General features: G+C 41.2%; 1 protein-coding gene across 7 annotated transcripts; it reads right to left on the bottom strand.

Moving 5' to 3' along the window:
• On the bottom strand, positions 1–21,271 carry LOC103326895 (protein DETOXIFICATION 42-like). Of its 7 annotated transcripts, none has more exons than XM_089047708.1 (10): positions 21,061–21,270; positions 20,512–20,736; positions 20,246–20,381; positions 20,052–20,148; positions 19,840–19,940; positions 19,360–19,523; positions 18,971–19,042; positions 18,767–18,883; positions 18,569–18,667; positions 1–321 (listed from the first exon to the last, which is right to left on the bottom strand). In XM_089047708.1, exons 2-10 carry the CDS (start codon positions 20,599–20,601, stop codon positions 313–315), a joined length of 885 nt encoding a protein of 294 aa, XP_088903834.1. In that variant the 5' UTR covers positions 20,602–20,736; positions 21,061–21,270; the 3' UTR covers positions 1–312. The 7 variants fall into 7 exon arrangements, with proteins under 7 accessions (XP_088903834.1, XP_088903835.1, XP_088903829.1 ...); XM_089047709.1 differs by having other exon boundaries at positions 18,578–18,667; XM_089047703.1 differs by lacking the exon at positions 1–321 and adding an exon at positions 15,338–15,648 and having other exon boundaries at positions 21,061–21,271.
• Between the last annotated feature and the right edge of the window lie 1,875 nt (positions 21,272–23,146).

The following is a 23,146-nucleotide window of genomic DNA, read 5'->3' as shown; positions in this document are numbered from 1 at the left end:
TAAGAACAACGAAAAAGGGAAATCAGAATAGCCTTCAACTGATGGAATCAGTTTGACAATCGATGCCAATGAAGCTTGACATAGCAATAAAAGATAAAGAAAAACCAGTGGAATTGCAACGTTCTTCATGTCTATAGGGAGACCAATTTTGCGGCTGATTTTCTAGCTAAGATGGGTCATCATAAGGATTTGGGTAATCATGAGCTCTCTTCTCCTCCTGATCACTTGCAGCCTATTTTAGATGATGATAAGAATGGTCTCTTGAGGCCTAGATTTGTTCCAGTGTAGTCTTTTTGGTTTGGGCTTTGCCCCTTATTTTACCTACACAAAAAAACAAAAGATAAAACAACGAGACCAGATCCTTGACTGAAAAAACTAGGATTTTTGCGGTCAGTTTGTTGTTGAAAAGTTGTATGTCATCGGCCAAGATATTCGTCTACCATTAAAGCTCAAGCCATAATTTGGCCCAATATGACTTAAATCTTGGTCGTGTAAAAAAGGGGCCCAAACATAACCTTAACCGATAAGCCTCTTTGTCGTGTGAAAAAAGACAGTTAACGTAATTGCTCCATTTATAAGATGCAAGTTCTTATAAAGGGATAAAATAGGCTGCAAGTGATCACTTGATATAGCAGTTAACAAATGGATAAAATCAATATTCCCGTTCAAGGAAAAAGAATTAATATTCTCCAATAGGTGGCTAGGAAAAGGCAAACTATATAAAACACGAATTTAAGCAATTAGAAATTTTATTATAGCTTCCAAGTTCTAAGGGCACTCATATCTTGTGCTTTAAAACCATATATAGAAAAATAACTCTGCAAATATGGGGGTCGTACATTATTCCTTCACAATGTTCTCATGCCATAGAAACGAAATATCGCATGGATATAATAAAACTATGACAACTTTATTCCAACAAACATATCTTAGCAGCTTTTTGATTCAGATCATTTGCATTACATGCCTTTTTGTAGTCTATCTTTGACTGGAAACAAAATCTCAATTGCATGTAAATGATACCTAGCAATCTGAGCCTTGGGCTCCCCCAGCACCGCCGTGTTCACAGATCCGAACGGCGTCGTCGTCGTCATACCAATCAAAACGACAACGCGTTTTTGTGGAGCAGATATTTTCGCTCCAATCACAACGCGCGTGGAAAAGAAGATTATCTCTTTTAATTAATTAATTGAACCAATTTATCTGGCCAATTAATTAATTTGGATAAATATCTTAATTAACATGATATTATCTTTATTTAATAAGATAATATCATTAATTAAGATATTATCCTAATAAAGAGAAGATAATGTCATTATCTCAGATATTATCTCCATAAAAAGAGATAATATCATTTAATTAAGATATTATCTCCATAAAAAGAGATAATATCATTAAATCAGATATTATCTCAAATCCGACTCAATCCCTACGAATTTGGGTAGAGAATAAACTCAGCATATTCTCTACGAAACCCTAGCCCCGAGGCTCCTATAAATAGATGACTTCATTCATCATTTAAGGTACATAAAAACCTACTCCTTATACCCGAGAAAAATACCCGAAACTCTTTCTCTCTCTCCACTCTCCATATTTTCTCCACACGGCTCCGGCCACCACACACGGCTCCGGTCCGCCCGGTTCACACCCTACATAAACACTACTCCGTACCCTTTGCTTAGCTATTGTTTTCCTACAAACACTCGAACTAACTTAGGCATCGGAGGGCCTTTGGCCAACACCCCCCGGGTGTGGTCTATTTACTCCAATTTGTTTTACAGGAATCGAGAAAGAGATAGAAGGAAGATCGAATGTTGAAGGATCTAGAAGCGAATATTCTCCCGTGAGATTATTTGCACAAACATTTGGTGCTTTCATTGAGAGCACGAGTTATACTCAACGCGTGCTCAAGGAATCCGTTCCTCCTATTTTCCAATCAACCGAAGCCTTCCAAACAACCATGGTTGGAAGCAAGCGCACTAGAGCAAAACCGCCGCGGCTCGAGCCGAGATGGCCTAAAGCCATTCCACCCACGATCCCGCGATCGACATGGTGGCACCACCACCTCGCCACCGTGCCACCTACCGGACCATGCAACGGATCTAGCAACCTCCGTGGCACTCGCCGAACATGGTGGACCCTCCCATCAAGGTGGGCTCGTTACCACCACCGACTTAGGCCCGGTCTTGGAGCAACTTCAGCGTTCCCTCCATTGCCACCACGTTCGGCCTTGCGCTTTGGGTACCGTCAATGAAACCCTAGCCCGTGTGCAATTGGGCTCCACACGCTTCTCTCCTCCCGATCCACAAAGTCAAGCAGATCTCAACCTAAGAGTCGACGCTAGCTCAGAGAATGGACGACCAAAATGCTCTTATGAGGCAGCTCATTAATCAAATAAGCGTGGCTCAAAATCTTGGCCTTGGACAACCAGGCGAAGAGAGAAGAATAGACGAACGCATCGGTGGGCAGCTCAACGGGCACCAAGCGGGTCGGCGAGGAGCGGCGACAAGCGATGCACAACCACGTGATCGGCTTACCGACATTTCGCGCGCATTGCAAGCCACACACAAAGCAACTTGCGAAAGGCTCGGCCCACGACAGCGTCCATGCTCGCTGGGCCGCGGAAAATGTACTTCAAAGCTAGGCTCGGGAGATCAAGCGACAATCGCCGCAATGAGGATCGTGAAGAGGCGATCCGCCCACTTGCGGAGAAATATTCACGAAGGCTAGGCCCCCAGGGAGGTCAACCCGGTAACCCTGCAATGAGGATCGTGAAGAGAGGCACTCCCTGCTCGCCGTCAAGCTGCGAAAATCCCATAGCGCGATCCACCAACCGCCTCCTAGGCGTAGCGGACGAGAGGACCGACCAGCGGACCAACGAGGAGGTCAATCGTCGCCCGAATCGCAAAGTCGCCAGCGTGATCGACCAGCAATGCGCGCGGAAGACGTTGAGAAGCTTGTGAATGACCGACTTCGAGACTTGAAGACTAGCGGGAACCTCGAGGATGCACTACGTAAGGAGATGGATCAGGCGATCTCTACTCCTTTCACCCCGAAATCGGCAGGTGCTCCCGGCGATTCTCAGCGCCTTCGTTTACGCATTTCAAGGAGATTCCGATCCGAGAGCCACCTAAAACACTTCAAAGTGTCATGATCCTCCACAAGGCCGACGGCGCCGCGATGTGCAGGCGTTATAATGACCTTGCGAGCGGCAGATCAGGGGTGGTTCCACACCTGCCGTCTGGGTCGATCAACAGTTTCAAGGAACTTGCCTATGTCTTCACTAAAGAATACACTTCTTATCGGACGATCAAGAAGAACCCAGATCATCTGTTCAACCTACGCAAGAAGCCCGACGAATCCATTCGAGATTACATCAAGAGGTTCAAAGCAGAAAAGGCCAACATCGTAGGGTGCGACGACCAAATCGCATCATCTGCCTTCAAGAAAGGTCTTCCAGTAGAACACGAGTTATACCGTGAGCGGTGACTATCACTCCCAGCCGGACTTTAGCAGAGGTCTTCGCGGCCGTAGAAAGCGCTTCGCGCTCTAGGATGATGATCGAATTGCCGCGAAGAAGTCCAGCGAGCGGAGATCGGCGACCAAGTGGCGAGCCAAAGAAGCGATGGACTTAAAACAAGAATAAGGACAAGCGCAGGTCACACCCACAAGAGGACGCTAAGAGCGGAGAGAACTACACCAAGTTCACTATCCCTATACATCAAATCCTAGCCCAAGTGAAAAACAAACCTTGGGTAAGAAGACCGCCACCTTTGAAAGGAGATCCAGACAGGAGGATACTAGCAAATACTGTGCCTTCCATGGGACGCATGGACACACTACGAACAAGCTTGCCCAGAAAGCACACCTCGAAGAACTCGTGAGGAAGGTCAGCTGCGCGGAATTCATCGCTAAGCAAGCCATCAAACGGATAGAGGACCGCGACACCGCCAAGAGCCACCCCAAAGGTCATAAGGATTAACACAATCCTAGCCGACTCGAGGAATCGGGTTGACCAGGCAAAAAAAAAAGGAAGATCAAACAAGCCAATATGATCTTCCAAGTCTCAACCGACCTTCCGCTAGCGAGAAGGCGATCTTGTAATCGGCTTCCAAAAGAAAGATCTAATTGGCCTTGATCTACCACACAATGACGCTCTTGTCATCAGCAATTCAAATCGCTCAGGCCATGGTCGTAGCCGAATCCATGCGAGCGAGGCGGTCGGCCAACATCCTACAATTGTGACAGCTTATCAACGGATGGGCTTAGAGGCAAATATCAATAAATCAGCCAAGTCACTGCTGGCTTCAATGGAGCAACAACGGTTACCGTAGGCACGATGAGCTCGGCGTCTCGCCTCACTGTAATCGGCTCCGCAAACGCGTTCATGGTCATTGATGAAGTCTCACCCTACAATGGCATTCTAGGCAGACCATGGATCAGCAAGATCAACACCATCACCTCGCCACGCATCAGAAGATTAGCTACCCCATTCCTTGGGGTGGGATCGCCAAATCAACAATGATCGAGGCAATGGCGAAATGCTCGGCTCAAGGTGAAGAAGGCAAGCAAACACGGTTCTGCACTCGTGTGAATCAAGCGGATCTAAAGGAGTAGAACAAGCGGATGAGAAAGCGGTCCGTTTACGGCGGCAGGCGAGCCAAAAGGAAAGGAATGACTACTCCCCAATAGCAATCAAAGAATCGAGGACCAAGTCGAGGAATCCGTCCGGAGGTCTATCCCGAAGAAGGATGGAAGCAGGGAGGGCGTTGAGCTAGTACCCCTTGATCACGACAAGCGGAGAAACGGTAGCGCGGATCGGCTCGCGCCTAAGCCGGAGGAAAAGCGAGCTTGTAGCCTTCCTCCGGAACAACAAAGACGTATTTGCATGGTCACCATCCGATATGCACGGCGCATCGATCCCGGATCATCCGCCACCGCCTACACGCCAACCCTTGACCATCAAGCACATGTAGCGCGAAGCGGCCTTAACCGCCCCGGCGGGTCGCCATCATTGAAGTAGATCGACAAGCTTCTAGCTGCGGTTTCATTGAAGAAGTCTCATACGCGAGAATGGCTGGCGAACGTTGTTCTAGTAGCAAAGAAAGATAAAGGCCTGTGGAGAGTGTGCGTCGGCTATGCACCGATCTTAACAAGGCATGTCCTAAAGATAACTTTCCACTGCCGAGAATTGACCAGCTCGTTGATTCAACTTCCGGCAATCAACTGCTAAGCTTCATGGACGCCTACTCCGGTTACAACCAGATCATGATGCATGAAGACGACAAGGCAAAGACCTCTTTCATCATCGAAAGAGGTACCTCTGCTACAAGGTCATGCCTGCTGAAGAACGCTGGGGCAACCTACCAAAGGCTGGTGAACAAAATTTTCAAGGAGCAAATCGGCAAGACTATGGAGGTCTACGTAGATGCTAGTCAAAGCTCCTGAGCGAGCAGACCACATCAAGAATCTTGCCGAGGCATTCAGACTACTCCGAAAATACAATATGAAGTTGAACCCGAGCAAATGCACATTTGGAGTCTCGTCCGGCCGATTCCTTGGATACTTAGTCACCCAAAGAGGAATTGAGGCACATCCAAATCAAATCAAGGCTATACTCAACATGAAGTCACATGCCACAACAAAGGAGATACAAAGTCTAACAGGTAGGACGGCAGCTCTCAACCGATTCCTCTCTAGATCTACCGACAAATGCAGGCCATTTTTCAAAGCCTTGAAGAAGGGACACAAAGACAAGTGGGATGACGAGTGTGAAGTAGCTTTTCAAAACTTGAAAACTTACCTCACTTCACCTCCATTGCTCTCAAAACCGATACCAGGCGAGGACTTGTACATCTACCTAGCGGTGTCCCACTCACGTCACCTCATCCGAGAAGAGCTGTGGGCACAACATCCGGTATTCTACACTTCAAAAGCTCTCCTCGATGCAGAGACTCGCTATCCGAAAATGGAGAAGCTCATTCTTTCGCTTGTGGTTTCTGCGAGAAAGTTAAGGCCCTACTATCAAGCACACGATAATTGTCATAATGAATTTCTTTGAGATCGATCCATAATTCTTTCTACGCTTTCTCAAACGACTCATGAAATGGGCTATCGAACTCGGCCAAGACGATTTCTGACCTACCTAATACGAGAGATCGCTATAAAAGCCCCAGCTTTAGCAGATTTTGTTGTAGTTTACTCGACACAGTAGAAGAGAAGATGGTCGAAAAACAAGGAAAGCGGACGACACTCCTACCGACGAACCTACCTAACGATATGTGGCATGTGGCGGATCATCAAATCACAAAGAGCGGAGCAGAGTCGCCATAATCACCCCTGCACGGAACCTTGTTGGAACAAGCTATCACACTAGGCTTTTCTTCAAACAACGAATGCCGAGGCACTCGGACTCGCTTTAGCTACGGAACTCCGATCAAGAGACCGCCCATCTACTCGACTCCCAACTGATCACGAATCAAGCCTCAGGTGAGTACATGGCAAAGCATCCAAGAATGGTCCAGTATCTTGATAAAGTCCAAGGACTTTGAAAGAATTCCCTACTTTCACCATCCAACAAGTTCCACTGGCAGAGAACACTCATGCGATGCATTGGCGAGCCTAGGATCAAGATCGACACCTGGCGAGCCTCAGTGACGCCCATCCTGCTTGAACACCTTGACCGCCAAGCATCAAGAAATAGAGCCGATCGACTAATGCAGATTGATGAGGACCCCAGGTGGCAAGACCATCGACTACTTAGTGAATGGAAACCTCCCACTTGGAAAAGTCCGGTTAAGGTCCAAAGAAGGCGCGAGATACTATATGCACGGCAGCAAGCTCATCCAGTAGATCATACTCCCCCTATCATCTTACCTGCATAAAGTACCTCAAACACTTGAAGTCCTCTCTCAGTTCACGAACGGGCGGTGTGGCAACCACTCGAGGCGTGTCACTCGCCTGTAAAACTCTAAACGAGGCTATTTCTCGCCTACCATGCGCCACGACTACCAATACAAAATGTGATCGCTGCATACATACTGCCGATCCCATCTACTACCGAAGTTTTATCCGCAAAACAGTCCATGGCCATTCATGCAAATGGGCCATCGACTTAGTGGGTCCCTTGCCACCGGCGCCCAAGAAAGAAATGATGATCGTGCGCCACACTACTTTACTAAATGGATCGAGGCGAGCTCTATCATCTACTAAAGCCGATGTGGGCGATTCGTCGGAAATATCATCACGCTTCGGCCCTGTCGTTGGTCGCGACAATGGCTCACGGTTCATTGGCAGCATCACCGCCTTCTGCGAAATACAAGATCAAGCAACACTGTCCTCCAAGGTATCCACAGAAATGGGCGGTGAGGCATCCAACAAAGTCATATTAGGCTTGGCAAAGAAAAGGCTAGAAGGCGCAGAAGGGAAATGGGTGGGCGAACTCCGGAGTGCTATGAGCTTATCGCACCACCAAGCGAAGGTCGTTCGCGAAACCCATTTTCCCTTGCCTATGGGCTGGCGATCATTCCTCCTCCGTCATGTCCCTTCTATAGGCATTGAAGTTACGGCGATTATAAGCGAGAACTCGGCGGATGAGACTCAACCTTGACTTACTTGAAGCGGCGTGAGAAGGCCATTATCAAGTCGCCTCCTATCAACAAAGTTGAAGTCCTACTACGACAAAAGAGCTAGATCGACAGTTTCAACTGGCGACCTTGTGCTAAGAAAGGCCTTCATCACTGCACAAAGACAAGGGTCTAAGAAAATGAAACCCAATTAGGAAGGCCCTTATGTGATCACCGGTCAAGGGGGCGAGGAAGTTACACGCTAGATACCATGGATAGGAAGGAAATACCACGACAACGACGAGCGTCCTTCGGAGCGCAGCATAAAAAGCGTCCTAAGGGAGGCGCGGTGCGCCGAGAATTTCTAAGGGAGGTATCAGTTTCTATCTGTTTCCTAAGGGGAAGGATAGTCATATAGTTGCCCATAAGGAGCGTCCCTAAGGAGAGCAGGCGGCGACTAAAGCGCCTCCGCTGGAGGACGCAACCCATTAAAAAGCGCCTAAGGAGGCGAGTGCGCCAGGAATTTCTTAAAAGGAGGTCTCCATGCCTCCGGGAAGTATCCAGGTTCCTCTCCGTTCCTAAGGGAGCGGGATAGTCATCACGATTGCTCATAAGCGTCGCCCTTCTGGAGGCGCAGCGACGACCGTCTGTTTGGACGCGTGGCTCTCTAAAAAGCGCTAAGAGGCGAGGTGCTGAGGATTTCTTAAAGGAGGTCCCATGCCTCCCGCGGGTCGAGGTTCTATCCGTTTCCTAAAGGAAGCGAGATAGTCACACGATTTCCCATAAGCGTCTTTGAGGCTGATAAGCCATCTTAAGGGATATAAAGAACCGCCTGAACCCCTTAAGGGCATTCGCCAACTTCCTAAGGAGCCATCCTAAGAGATATCGAACACGTCAAAGTCCTTCAGAGAACCACGACCTCATGAATCTCAAAAGGAGATGTGCAATCAAGACACTAGCGGTTACTTAAGGCGGTTCACAAGATAATATGCCAATTGAAGTTGAAATAAAAGTGAGATTTTCTAGCAAGCGACCAACCGCCAAGTTCAAACAAAAGAAGATGGTCAAACAAGACCAATTATTGAAACGAAGCGTACTTACAAAAGTCAAAAGAAATAAAGGAGTCTAGCTCTACTCAAAACACCAACCAGGAGATCCTCGATCTCTGACCTCTTCGCCGATCGACCACGCTTTTTGAGCAGCTCCACATGGTTGATCTATGCGTCACCACCACCTCATCGGCTGCATCCTCCTCGCTCCATCTTCCCGCCATTCTTTCTTTGCCACTTGTTCATCACGTCGCCTCCTTCAGGTATTCCAAGACATTAGCCTCCCACTTTTGAGGGGCAACTGGATAGAGCATCTCGATGTCTTCATCTACTCGAGAGACGCCGGCCGGAGATCCTCGTCTGTCTGGTCGTCGATCGGCCCACCTCTCACAGCTCCACCTCCGATCCTCCACGCTGCCCCACCTCCTTTTTGAAGGAGAAGAAATGTTGTTTCCTTTTGTTTTTCTAAGGAAAGACTTGGAAAGTACCAAGATCGCTGACTGTGGATTGATGAACATTTCGGACAAGTGGATGGACTTGATGTAAAGTTCATCTTGAGCAGATTAGACACCTTTGCATCCTCTCGCAAGGTGGACTTATCCACCTTGGGATCACGTTGCCGACGCAAGAGCCCTTCGCCTGAGCAAATGACTCTCTTACTTTCTTAGTCTCTGTCAACCTCACTTCCAAAGGAATTGGCGACGATGAATCCACTTCATGCTTGACTGCTCGTGACTCAACAGTTGAAACATGATGGTTGGATGGATGAGCAGACTGCCCAGATCGACTTCCAATCTTCGACTGGTACAAACGACTCAAATTTCGAAAAGGAGCATCCGCATCTCTTTGCCTCTCAACAAGTGTGCTAGATCGCATACGACTACTTTACTGAGGCATATCGATCTCCTCATCGAGCTTGAGCTCGAAGACGACGCCGACATCGCCTTCCTCTTTTAGGGAGTTTAGCAAAACACTCCTCATGTCCAGCAGGCAAATCATCAAGGCTCGGACCATCCTGCTTCCATCTATCGACATCCTTAGCAGGGGCAATCCACCAACTTCCTCCCGATCGTCCGCTCAGACTCGACTTACTTTGGGATGCACGGCAACTCCTCTCTTCGACAAGCAGTACAAAATTCTCCAAGATCTTTCTCAAGCTAGAAAGTAGAGAAGTTAAGTTTGCGATGTAAGAAAGAGTGAAGAGAAGCCCTGTATTTATACAAGTTGGATAACCCTGGTCAAGAAAGAATCTCAAGCTCTTTCCTACTGGGAATCCAACTCCAACAACGATGAAGCCTACACCAATTAAGAATCCGATGCAAAAGGAGTCCAACTCACAAGAAAGCCGGACTCAGTTGGAGAGCCCGAAAAATTTCATCTCCTACATGTCACACAAGCCCCATGCAGCTGGGGGCATTTGTGGGAGCAGATATTTTCGCCTCCAATCACAACGCATACGTGAAAGAAGATTATCTCTTTAATTAATTAATTGAACCAGTTTATCTGGCCAATTAATTAATTGGGATAAATATCTTAATTAACATGATATTATCTTTATTTAATAAGATAATATCATTAATTAAGATATTATCCTAATAAAGAGAAGATAATGTCATTATCTCAGATATTATCTCCATAAAAGAGATAATATCATTTAATTAAGATATTATCTCCATAAAAGAGATAATATCATTAAATCGAATATTATCTCAGTCAGACTCAATCCCCTACGAATTTGGGTAGAGAATAAACTCAGCATATTCTCTACTTAAACCCTAGCCAGAGGCTCTATAAATAGATGACTTCATTCATCATTTAAGGTACATAAAAACCTACTCCTTATACCCGAGAAAAATACCAAACTCTTTCTCTCTCTCCACTCTCCATATTTTCTCCACACGGCCGTTGCAGTTCACACCCTACATAAACACTCCTGTGCACCCTTTGCTTAGCTATTGTTTTCCTACAAACACTCGAACTAACTTAGGCATCGGAGGGCCTTTGGCTAACACCCCCCGGGTGTGGTCTATTTACTCCAATCTGTTTTACAGGAATCGAGAAAGAGATAGAAGGAAGATCGAAGGTTGAAGGATCTAGAAGCGAATATTCTCCGTGAGATTATTTGCACAAACGATTTTCACGAGGTTGAAGAGAGAGCGTGAGAAGAGAGTTGAGTAAGTGGGATTGAGTGGTGAAGAGCGGCGGGTGGAAGCAAAAGATTATCAATAAAAAAAAAAACGCTTTTTCTTTTCTATTTTATTTTTCATTTCGTTCCTTTAAAGTTTTATAGTGTTTTTTTTGGTTTTTTTAATTTTGTCACATGCTACGACGCTTGCAATGTCACGTGCTCGCCAGGGAGTTTGAAGACCGTCAGAATCTGGCTGAGGAGGAGTAGGCGCGTGGAGTTAATATGAAAAGCATGTATGGCGGAAGCAAAGTTGGATACTTGGATCTGGGGGATGTCGCTTTACCATTTTATCCATTTACCATAGTCAAATTGGGCTGCTGGTTTGCTATAATAAAAATAGCCAAAAATAAATTAGACACGGAGAGTTGGATGCGTGTGGGGCCTTATTGGTTTTCATTTTTGGTTCATAGAGCACTTCCGCAAGGGAGGATTGGCGCGCTTCGCTGGGTGGGGAGAGCAAAATGGTGTTTCAACAAAATTTGGCCCAAGCAAGGAATGGAATCCAACTAGGCTGGTCCGAGGGAAGGCGCCCAAGCTCCACCGCGGGCGAGTTGGCGTCAACGCAGGCTCTCAAAATTTTTAACGTTGCGCGCAAGGAAGCTCAAAATGGTGTTTTCGGCAACAAAATTTGGCCCGGTAAGTGGGACCCAATGCCGGGCTGGTGCGAGGAAGGTTGGCGAGGCTCCGGCTGCGAATGAGTTGACGTCGATCTCTCCGATCATAATTTTGCTCAATCAAATGGCAGCCAATTTTTCCCAATAAAAATAAAAAATAATATAAAAAAATACCCAAAAAAATACTGATTTTTTTTTCTTCTATAAATACCAACCAATACTCTTCACTTTTAACACCAGATCCTCATACATTTTCTTCTCCTTCTATTATTATTCACTTTCTACTCAATATTTTTTTCACTTTCAAGTTGTATTTTTCTCTATCATATTATGGGTTCTTCTAGTGAAACCGGAGGAGCATGGAGCATGACGGAAGATGTTAGCTTGTGTGAGTCTTCGGTCCAAATTAGTCATTGACCCGTAACGGGTAATGAGATGAAATTCTGTCATATGTGGAAAAAAATTCATCTGAATTTTTGTTAAAGGGTAATTGGTTCAACCCGTACGGAAATAGCATTATCTAGTAGGTGGAAAATTCTTAATAAAGAGTTGGCGAATTGGAGAGATGTCTTGGCAAAAGCAATGGACAACCATAGAAGCGGGGAAAACCTTAGCAGTGAGGTAAATTATTTGTAATTTTCGTTTTATTAATTTCTATGTCATATTAATTTTTATTTAAATGTTTCTTGCAATTTATATATTTTGTTAATATTTCTTGAATTTTCAATATTAATATGAATGTTTCTTGCAATATTTATATTTTGTTTTGCATTTCTAATAAATTGTTAAAGTTTCTTGCATTTCCATTATATATATATATAGATAGATTATGCAAGCACAAATGTGGTTTGATGTTACTGGGCAAGACAAAAAAAATTTCAACCATACCCTATGTTGGGAGGTGATGAAGAATTGTAAGAGATTTCGAATTATTCCAACAAGTCCAGAGGTAGTGTTGAACGAGACGCCACTCCATGAGACACCCACATCGGATTCACCTATGGATTCCCCGATGAGTCAAGACTCACCCATCGAAAATGAGCCAAGGCCTATTGGGAGGAAGGCAGCGAAGGCGAAAAGATGGAGTAATTCTACCAAGAATGCATCTAAATTTTTGGAGGAAATTTCAAAGCATCAAGCTATGAGAATTGAAATGGACATGAAACAACACGAGCACGATAGAGCAATTCAACTAGAATATGCAAAAGAAAGGGAGTATGTACGCACTGAAAGGGAGTATGTACGCCAACAAAACACTGAAAAAAAAAATCGAGAAACCATGGCCATGGATACAAGCCATATGTCTCCTGAAACAAAATAATTTTGGAAGCTATAACGAAAGGATGTTATGAGACGAAGACTTTTTCGTGACGATGGACCTAGCAACACGGATTGGTTAAATGATCAAAACCATTAAGTTAGTTTCTTGCCTTTCATTTCTTAGTTTGCTTGCCTTTCATTTCACTGTATTTTTTGTTTTGTTTAAAAAATTAGTGGTAATTCATGTATTTTATTTTATTAGTTGTATTGATTTCCTTTTAATGAATAAAGAAAATATTCAAAAAAATTCCTTTTTATTCAAAACATTCCATACATAAAAAGCAAACCACAACCAAAACATAAAAAATAAACAAACCACAACCAAAGCATTAAAAAAACAAAGCATAACTAAAAATACAACATAAATACAATAAATTAAAACATCTTCACTTCACTTCATTCATCTTCATTGCTTTTGACGGCCCATAAATGCTCCATCAAGTCAATTTGACGGCGTTCATGAATATACGACGATTGCATCTCCGTGTAGCGATCAATCATACAGGGCATGAAACTACCGTCTCTAACCAATGGTTCATGCTACACTGGTTCTCCATTTGGCTCCATGGGTTTTTCATAAATTCGTGTTAAGGCCGTATTCATAGGATCTGGTTCATATACTTCATCAGCATCGTAATCATACTCATCTTCCACAATCATGTTGTGGAGGATTATACAAGTCATCATTATACTCCTAAGCACCTCCTCGTCAAATAGACGTGCCACGCCCCTGATAATAGCCCATCGGGCTTGAAGGATACCAAAGCACCTATCCACATCTTTTCCGTACCCCTCTTGATATGCAGCAAAAAAAATTTGCTTATGGGATCAGGGATGTGGAATTGATTTTACAAATGTTATCCACCTCGGGTAGATGCCATCAACTCGATAATACCCATTCTGGTAGACGGTATTGTTGACTTCATATGTGATATTTGGGGCTTCACCTCTCAAAAACATCATTGAACACAGGGGATTGACCCAGGACGTTCAAATCGTTTTGAGATCCGGTAATCCGAAGAAGGCGTGTCAAACCCATGTATCAAAATCAGCAATGCTTCAAGTATGATCGATTTCTGCCCTTTCCTATTTCCATAATCCCCTTGCCAAGCGTTGGACAATTTTTCCATTGCGTGCTTGCAAATCAATCTACCAATCATTCCAAGAAATCCACAAGACTCAGCTTTTTGTCGAAGCCATTACAGTCCTTGGGCGAGGTCTGCGCAAGTAGTCCCTGTGTACAAAGTTTCCACTGCATCACAAAATCGCACCAAACTCTCCAAATAGTGGACTTCCCCATCAAGCAATCTCATCCACTGATCAGCGGATGACCCATACGCCAACATTCGTATCACAGCTATGAACTTTGCTCGGAAGAAGTCCCAAATTTCCAGCATAATTTTTCTTTTGAACAAAGTATTCATCATAATTGCAAATATCATGCATGACTTTATTGAACAAATGAGGTTGCATTCTATATCTCGCTCGAAAATGAACATCAGTACAGAGAATGTGGAATAAAATAATCTTCCAGAAGATTCTTACCCCGAGAATGTCTATATATGTCTACATTCGGGCCATGGCCTTCTCGTGAACCACGACGGCTCTGGTTTTCTTCCTCCAGCAAAGCAACTGCTATGTCAAGTTGCTCATCTAGTTCTCTCTGCGCCCTTTTGCTTGCAGCTCGTCTACACATTCTTTCTCTAGTTTCTCGCTCTTACCTCTCCAAAACCTCTTGCATGTTTGCCATTGAGAATGGAGAATGAAATCTAAAATCTAAGAAATAGAAATGTAGAAAAGATCTGGTGTGTGAGGTATGAGCTGAGCCTCTAGTTTTATAGAAAAATTTAGGCAAATAGATATGACATGTTGTGCAATCTTAGAGGATGAAAATCTTATCTGAAATTCGAAATTCAAATGAAATTTGAAATTTGAAATTTATCTAAAATTTGAATTTCGAAATGTATCTGAAATTTGACATTTTAAATTTATCTAAATTTTGAATTTTGAAATATATTTTAAATTTGAAATTTATCTGAATTTTGAAACAAAAAATCTTATCCGATATAAATATTATGACATGATGGAAATGCTCATAGATGAGAGCTGCAAGTCGACTTCAGGTTTTTTTTTTTTTGACTGAAAAAGCAAGGGTTTTTGTGGTCGGTTTGTTGTTGAAAAGTTGTATGTCATCGGCCAAGATATTCGACTACTATTAAAGCCCAAGCCATAATTTGGCCTAATATGACTTAAATCTTGGTCATGTAAAAAAGGGGCCCAAACATAATCTTAACCGATAAGCCTTTTTATTGTGTAAAAAGAGACAACATTAAATTAAGAGCAATGATTTCCCTACTCTATTTTATCCACTTACACTTCTTTTTAGTTATAAAAAGAGTGTAAGTGGATAAAATAGGAGAAAAAGGAGTGGAGAAATCACCGCACTAAATTAAAGGCTTTTTATCACAAAACGGCCATGACATTTATGAAACTATCAGATTACATTCTTAAAGTTTTTTTGTATCACTCATAGTCCCTAATGTTAATATGGGTGCTCTTAAATAGTCCCTCTGTCAAAAAAAATTGTTAAATCCAGAGATATAATCGTCAAATCAATTATATTTGGATATCCAACACAATGTGTCGTTTTGAAAACTGCTTACAACTCCAGTATAGCCAAACCAATAATCAAAACAAGAAATGTCCAAACTACAAGGCCATGCCTGCTCTTTGCGTTTAAGTGAAGAGACTCGAGATTGCAAGGGAAACTGCATTGCTTCTCAAAAATTTCTTAAAATGAGTTATGCGAAAATGACACAGACGGAACGTATTCATGGAATGATGAGCTTCTTGCCAGCATAGATTGTATCCCCTGTAAGACCATTAGCCTCTTTGATCGCATCAATGGATACCTAAGATGTATATGAAAAGAAAACATATATCAAATCAAAAGCAAAACATGACTACCAAATAAAATATCATACTAGAAAAATAAAAATAGCATCATATCATTTTGTAGCGGCAAAATTTCATACTTCAAAGTGCAACATATTATTACTTTCAAAGGTTTTGGCAGTCATCCAACATAAATAAATTCTAACCCTTTGTTTCACTGACATGTTTATATTGGTTATTATGATGATTTGGACCAGGTTTGGGGGTCTCAGGTGGCCTACATTATGTTTTAGGATGATTTGAAGCTCAAAAAAGGACCTAAAACCCGAAAAACCCAGCTGCCGTTTTGCCCAGAAATTTGAAGTTTTTTCGTCACCAAAAGTTTTTAGTGACGGATGTTGATCAGATTTTTCGTGGCTACACATTTTCTGCGACAATGTTCTTCAAATTTTTTGTCACTAAAAGTCAAATTTCCATATCAACTTCAGACTTATACACGCCTTGGGCTCTGGCCAATTGCGGCGGACATTCCAAATTTCCTCATTTTTAGTATTTCCCCGATCCTTGTTATGGTTACAAGTTTCTAGACTTGTGTATATAAATATAAATATATATATATATATATATATATTATAATTTTGGATTGATTTGACGATTATATCCCTAGATTTAACAATTTTTTTAACAGATGGACTATTTAAAAGCACTCATATTAACGTTAAGGACCATGAGTGATACAAAAACAAGGATGCAACTGAATCGATAGTTTCGAACCTGATGAACGTTTTGTGATAAAAAGCCTAAATTAAAAACACAGTTAACGTAATTGCTCCATTTATAAGATGCAAGTTCTTATGTTGTAGAAAACTTGTTGGTACTTCAACGTACTATCCATATAAGCAACCAATGAGTCATCTGCCTAACAATAACTATGAGATTATTTTTACTAACCACTTTACACAAGAATGTAAAGATGTTTTGCACGTGAATAATAGTTTCATTATCACTTGATATAGCAATTGACCAATGGATAAAATCAAAACCCCCATCTGCCCCATGTGTTTGCTGACTGAAATTACATACCATGATATAATTTCCATATTCCCGTTCAACAAAAAGCATTAATATTCTCCAAATGGGGGCTAGAAAAAGGCAAACTACATAAAACACGAATTTAAGCAATTAGAAAATTCATTATAGCTTCCAAGTTCTAAAGGCATTCATATCCTGGGCTTTAAAACCATATATAGAAAAATAACTCTCCAAATATGGGGGTCGTACATTATTCCTTCACAATGTTCTCATGCCATACAAACGACATATCGCATAGACATAATAAAACTATGACAAATTTATTCCAACAAACATATCTTAGCAGCTTTTTGATTCAGATCATTTGCATTACATGCCTTTTTGTAGTATCTTTGACTGGAAACAAAATCTCAATTGCATGTAAATGATATGCCCACTAACAAACAGATTCTCATTCTATATATATGAAGAGACTAGACTAGAGAGTTTGAAAATACTAGAGTTGAGCTGATTTCAAACATGAATCCGCTTATCACCGTAACTGCAATTTTAGATCAACCACGCTCCACGTACTCCCAAGTAGATAGACTCCATATAATTTCTGATGTTCTAAATTTTGTGAGAATCAATTATTGTATGAGTATATCGGCACAAAATAGCTTAACTCAATGAACATGACTGACAAGTCATTATGCACCTGCAAGAATACCTAGTGGTGGACAAAGAACCATTGGCTATATTTCCTTTGGGGATCGACTTGGTTGATGATTACCCACACACAACCCCAATGGTCTGTATACCCTTGAACCACGACTCCTACATTGTCTAGCCACACCCCCACCTACAAAGACCCTTTAGCTTCGTTAGAGATGTTGACTACATGGTTCATTGGCAATGCCCTAATCCCAACCTTTGTGAACTTATTGATGTTCTCAAGAATCTGTTTCGTAATCAAAACACCAATAGTACGAAAGCCGGAGTATTGCCATTGCAGGGCCATGTTTACAAACGAGTGTCATTGTCCTCGTCCTTCTGATTTGGTACATAGTCAAAAAAATTTCTCTTTATGTATGTTCTTTTGCTTTAATTCCCAACTTCAATAGAAAAAACAGAGAAACAGATATTTAGTTTGAAATTAAAGCAAAAAAATAGACATAAAGAGCAAAATTTTTGACTATGTACCAAATCAGAAGGACAAGGACAATCACACTCGTCTATAAACATGGCCATGCTATGGCAATACTCCGACTTTCGTACTATTTGTGTTTGACTACGAAACAGATTCTTGAGAATATCAGCAAGTTCACAAAGGTTGGAATTAAGGTATTGCCAATGAACCATATAGTCAACATTTCTAACGAAGCTAGAGGGTCTTTGTAAGGTGGGGGTGTGGCTGGACAATGTAAGAGTCGTCGTTCAAGGGTATACAGACCATTATGGATGTATGTGGATAATCATCAACTAAGTCGATCCCCAAATGAACTATAGCTAATGGTTCTTCGTTCACCACTAGGTATCCCTGTAGGAGCACAATGACTTGTCGGTCATGTTCATTAGTCAAGCTACTTTGTGCCGATATACTCATACAATAATTGATGCCACAAAATTTAGAACATCAGAAATTATATGGAGTCTATCTACTTGGGAGTACGCAGAGCGTGGTTGATCTAGAATTGCACTTACGGTGATAAGCAGATTCATGTTGAAGATATTTTAGCATAGCTGCATAGGGGAATCCTCAGCATCAAGTACTGCAGTGCGTTTTAGCATAGGAGAATCCTAAACAAACAATAGTTCTTTCTGTTATTAGAAGTTATTTTAGCACTTGTACAACAAACTCTTAAGTAAAATGTGTGCCAAAATGAAAAATAAAATAAAATAAAAGCATAAAGATGATTAACTTACAGAACTGACCAAAGTTGAATATGCAAAATCAGATGCTCCAAAGTTGACACCATCAAAAACAAATGCCAAGGCATTGATGGGTTGAGTAGCTGCAACAAACTGATATGAATTGGAAGACAGTTAGTTCAAAATGTCATTTGGGATCGAAGAAATGTAACCTGAAATATTGTGTTGTTTTTTGGAGAGAAAGGGGCTCACCGGAATGCCTATGCTGATAAGATGTAGGACATCGACATCCTTTGTAAATAGCCTTGCCCCATACTGCAACCCTACTCCAAGTATGACTGCAAGCATCAACCCCAAAACCAATCCCAACTGCGGTTTAAATGTATTTATGAATTTTTAGAGAAACCAACATCACATGGAACACATATTTGACACTTCAGAAATATTAGTAAACACCTGTAACACTCGTGACGCCGTGGCTGATGCCTTGTCGTAGTCTTTTTTTGCAAATGCACTAGCAAGTATTGCCTGAAAGTGGGAAGGGATTATAACCTATTCAGTCCATAGAAAAGAAACGGAAACACTGAAATAAATGTCATACACATACACAAAATAGGGGCTGTTAAAATAAGTTCTTTTATTGATTTAAAAACTGCAGCAAGATTTGAGCTTAGGAAAGTTCAATTCAGTTTCACAAAAAATTTAAGAAGAATTTAATTGCTGATCAAACAATGTGCTTCTGTGATTTTCATCTTCTTGGCCTCTGTCTTAAAGTACAGGGTATCTCAAAACTAATCTGGTGTATCATTGCAGTAGTTTCATTTATTAAAGTAATGTTTTCCAGCCTGTCCAGCAACAGCCAGTCCATCAGCTAGAAGGGAAGTTGCCAACCAAACCTGCAAGCAGAGCTGAAATGCCGCCATTGGTGTCGGTCCCTGCCGCTCAGCCAATGATGCAGCCAGAGTTACACAGAATGTAACAGCAATGACCCTCATTAATAAAAGAAAACCTGGAGTGAAGAAAGGACTAATGGGGTATCAACTAATTCATGCTACTCTCTCTCAACATGTACTGAAATTTATTCAGATATAAATATAAATTAGAAAGAACTTCCTATTTCGATCATGTTAGTAAATACTTCAGTGGATGTTATTCAAATTTCCTACGCTATATTCTCAGCATTTTAAAGTTATGCTTCCGACGTTTTCTGCTCACTAAAACCAAGGCCTAAGGAGTATAGCTCCTCAGAACAAAAGCAAAGTTCTAGATTGTATAAAACATGCATGAAAGTGTCACCACTGCCTATTAAAGAATTAAATCCTCACCATTTTTAAGAAACCGACCGAATTGGAGATGTTTGATACTTGGGGGTAATAGATCAACTTGAGCCATTAATCTCCACAAGAGTATGACACATATTAAGTACCTATATTGAACATATCAATGATAAGAGGCACGCTGGTACACAGAGTGCAGAATTCTACAAAAACCCACAAGAGGACCGAAAACATATGGAGATGAGTTCGATAAAACTTACTGAGTTATAACATGAGAAATAGCTGCACCATTGACACCGAGACGGAAAACAAACATAAATATTGGATCTAAAATTATATTTGTTACATCTCCTGCCACTAGATTAAAACAGACAATTGATTAGAACACAATCAAGACTATATTTATTTGAAAAAGATGGCATCGAATCTAAGGTGCAGCTTCATTAAGGTATACCGGTTGCATATAAAGGAGTTTTTGTATCCTTGAACCCACGGAAGACCCCTTGCATAGCCAGTGAAAGAAGAACTGCAGGAGCACCAAGCGACCTCAGGATCAAGTACTGCTGTGCAGGTTTTAGCTTAGGGGAATCCTAAACAAACAATAGTTCTTTCTGTTCTTAGAAGTTATAGTAGTATTTCAGCGTTTGGTACAACAAACTCTTAAGTAAAATGTATGTCAAAATGAAAAATAAAATAAAAGCATAAAGATGATTAACTTACAGAACTGAACCCCATAAAGTTCAATAGAGGTTTTGCTGCTGATATGAGGAATATGGCTTGGATGAGGCCAAGGATGCTGCCAATAACCATTGCTGATGACGCTGACGGGATGTACCTCTTCTTCAGCCATCGGTTAGATAGCTGATTTAATGAATCGGGTTTTAACTGGGACGGTTACTGAACTAGTTGTTTATAGACAAGAATCCACAAATTGTGCTGCAGCCCCTGCAGATTATATGTAGAGTTAACTCATAATTCTGTTGCTCGCAGAACCCAAGCATTCAACTCGAAAATCAAGATAACCATTTTCCAGAAGTGCCCATAAATGATGAAATGCAGAAGCAATTCAAACAGTGTCAAGTATCCTTGCAGAGAATTAATAAAACAGTATCACCCTTATAACTACAGATTCATTGTATTTCAGACCAACCTGAAATTCAAAAGTTACACTTGTTACATGCATTCTGATTCCTTATCCACACATGATCTTGATTTTCCACATTTTATTAGCTAGTGTTTCGTGGAACATGCTTGTTATTATGGTAATACCTTCTCAAATACTGCTCGAACCCGCTTAAGAATGTCAGGTATACCCCGTTCAGCTTCAGTTGTGGCGGATCCACCATGGGGTCAATGGGGTCGTCGACCCCATGGAGAAGAAGATGCAAACTGCTAGGGAGAAGAAATAGGGAGGAAAAAGAAAGAGAGAGAGAGAGAGAGAGAGAGGGAGGAAGAAGAAGATCCACCGACAGAAATTTCTTTTAAAAGGAAGATATTTGTTAGGGTTTTTTAAATATTATTTTGACACTGTTGAGTAGACCTATAATTTACTTAAATAATATTAGAAGTATAATAGCATAAAAATATCATTTACTGTAGTGGTCTTTAAATTGAAATGGACCTTAAAGGTCAATGGTTCAACACTTACTGTGTTCCTTATTTTTTTTTTTTAATATTCATGGTATTTTATTATTAAGATTATTTTTGGGTGAGTTTATTTATTATTTTGGTTTGTGTTATTATTTTGATGAAATTTATGACTTACATAATACATATATGAGTATTGAATGATGTTTTTGTTAGTTGGAATAAGTTTGGTTTGTTTTTAAATTTTTTTTTTTTTTGCATTGTTTCATTTTTTTAAAAAAATCGAAACTTTAACATTATGAACTCATAGGGTAACAATCCTGGATCCGCCATTTACCAGTGGGCATAATGGGAAGGCTAGGCATGCCATTGCAGTTAGGTTGAGAGGGTCTACGAACCTAGGATGCTGCCATAATCAGAATTGGTCAGTAGTATCCCCAATGATGAAAATTCATAACCTAAAAAACGTTTCTATAATAGACACAACCCAAACAGTTCAAGAAATTTAAGACCAAACAAGTTAAACAATAATTGTTTGCATAAGTCCTGACCACTATCTGAGTTTAAAATATTCAAACTGAGAATAAAAGGAGCATATCCCTTGAGAATATCATGTGGAGCCCACATGATTTCCCCCACTAGATCCTACGAGAAAATAATTTGCAGCCTAGATTCCACACTAGATTACCGCAAAAGCAGTAGAAACATCACCATCTAATGCAGATAAATCATAGCACCATTTCCAGACAGACAGCATCTCAGTTGAATAAAATACTCCGTCCTACTGAGTTGAAAAGTTTCAATTGGCAGTGAAAGATACTTCACAGAATAGGAAGTGAGCATCCAGTAACCACAAGTTCATATTGATGTCTGATGATGAGGGAGTAAAAGAAAAAGATCTTACCAGCAGACCGGCCTTAGCAAGAATTGTGGTGATGGGACATTTCCATGCAGTGCGAACATCACACAATATGATGTTCTGGTTTGGTGAGAGCCTCATGCTCAAATATACTTTTTTATAACCTCTCTCAATGCCTTCTTCATAACTCCACCAATACGACCGTTATCGATATGAAACCCGCAATAATAACTGCCATCATCTTACCAAAACACATATAAATAGTCAAGACACAGGCGGCCTGGTGATGCAAGTTGTGAAGACATGCGCCCCATTCCTGAGGGCCTGAAAAAAAAATTCTTTATATTATATATATAATATAAGAATTGTATGTATACTATAGTGTGCTAAACATTTGTACAAAAGCATTTGTGGTGGAGTTGGCTTTCTAGCGTCTTTCCACTCAAGAGAGGCGCCCAAGTTCGATTCTTATTGAAGTTAGCTGTTTGTCTTTTTATATATTTTTTTGGCATTATAACAAGAAGCGGTACAGAATTATTTATAAAAAGAAATAGAAACACCTTTAAAAAAAATGGAAACATGGAAGCTAACCACCCGAGTATATATATTCTTCTTGAAAAACTCAATTATCAACATTTGATTAATGATTTCTCTTTTAAAAAATTCAAGAAAATCAATTTTCAACATTAGTATTGTACTAGTTGTGTTTTTTTTTTCTTGAGGAAAAAGCTCTTGTAATAGTTTTAATTCTTCAAATAAAGACAGCAAATACAATGTGATTGATTTTTGGATAGTCAGGTATGTTTTTGTTTTCATTTAATTTTATCAAATGAAAACATTTAAATTTTTATGAATTGGATTTATGATTGTCATTACATGTTTATTGATGGTGACTTTTAGTTATAAAAA

The sequence above is a fragment of the Prunus mume genome, linkage group LG3, assembly GCF_029339155.1.
Source record: "Prunus mume cultivar Tortuosa linkage group LG3, ASM2933915v1, whole genome shotgun sequence".
NCBI classification, from domain to species: Eukaryota; Viridiplantae; Streptophyta; class Magnoliopsida; order Rosales; family Rosaceae; genus Prunus; species Prunus mume.
This window is presented reverse-complemented; position numbering and strand designations above follow the sequence as displayed.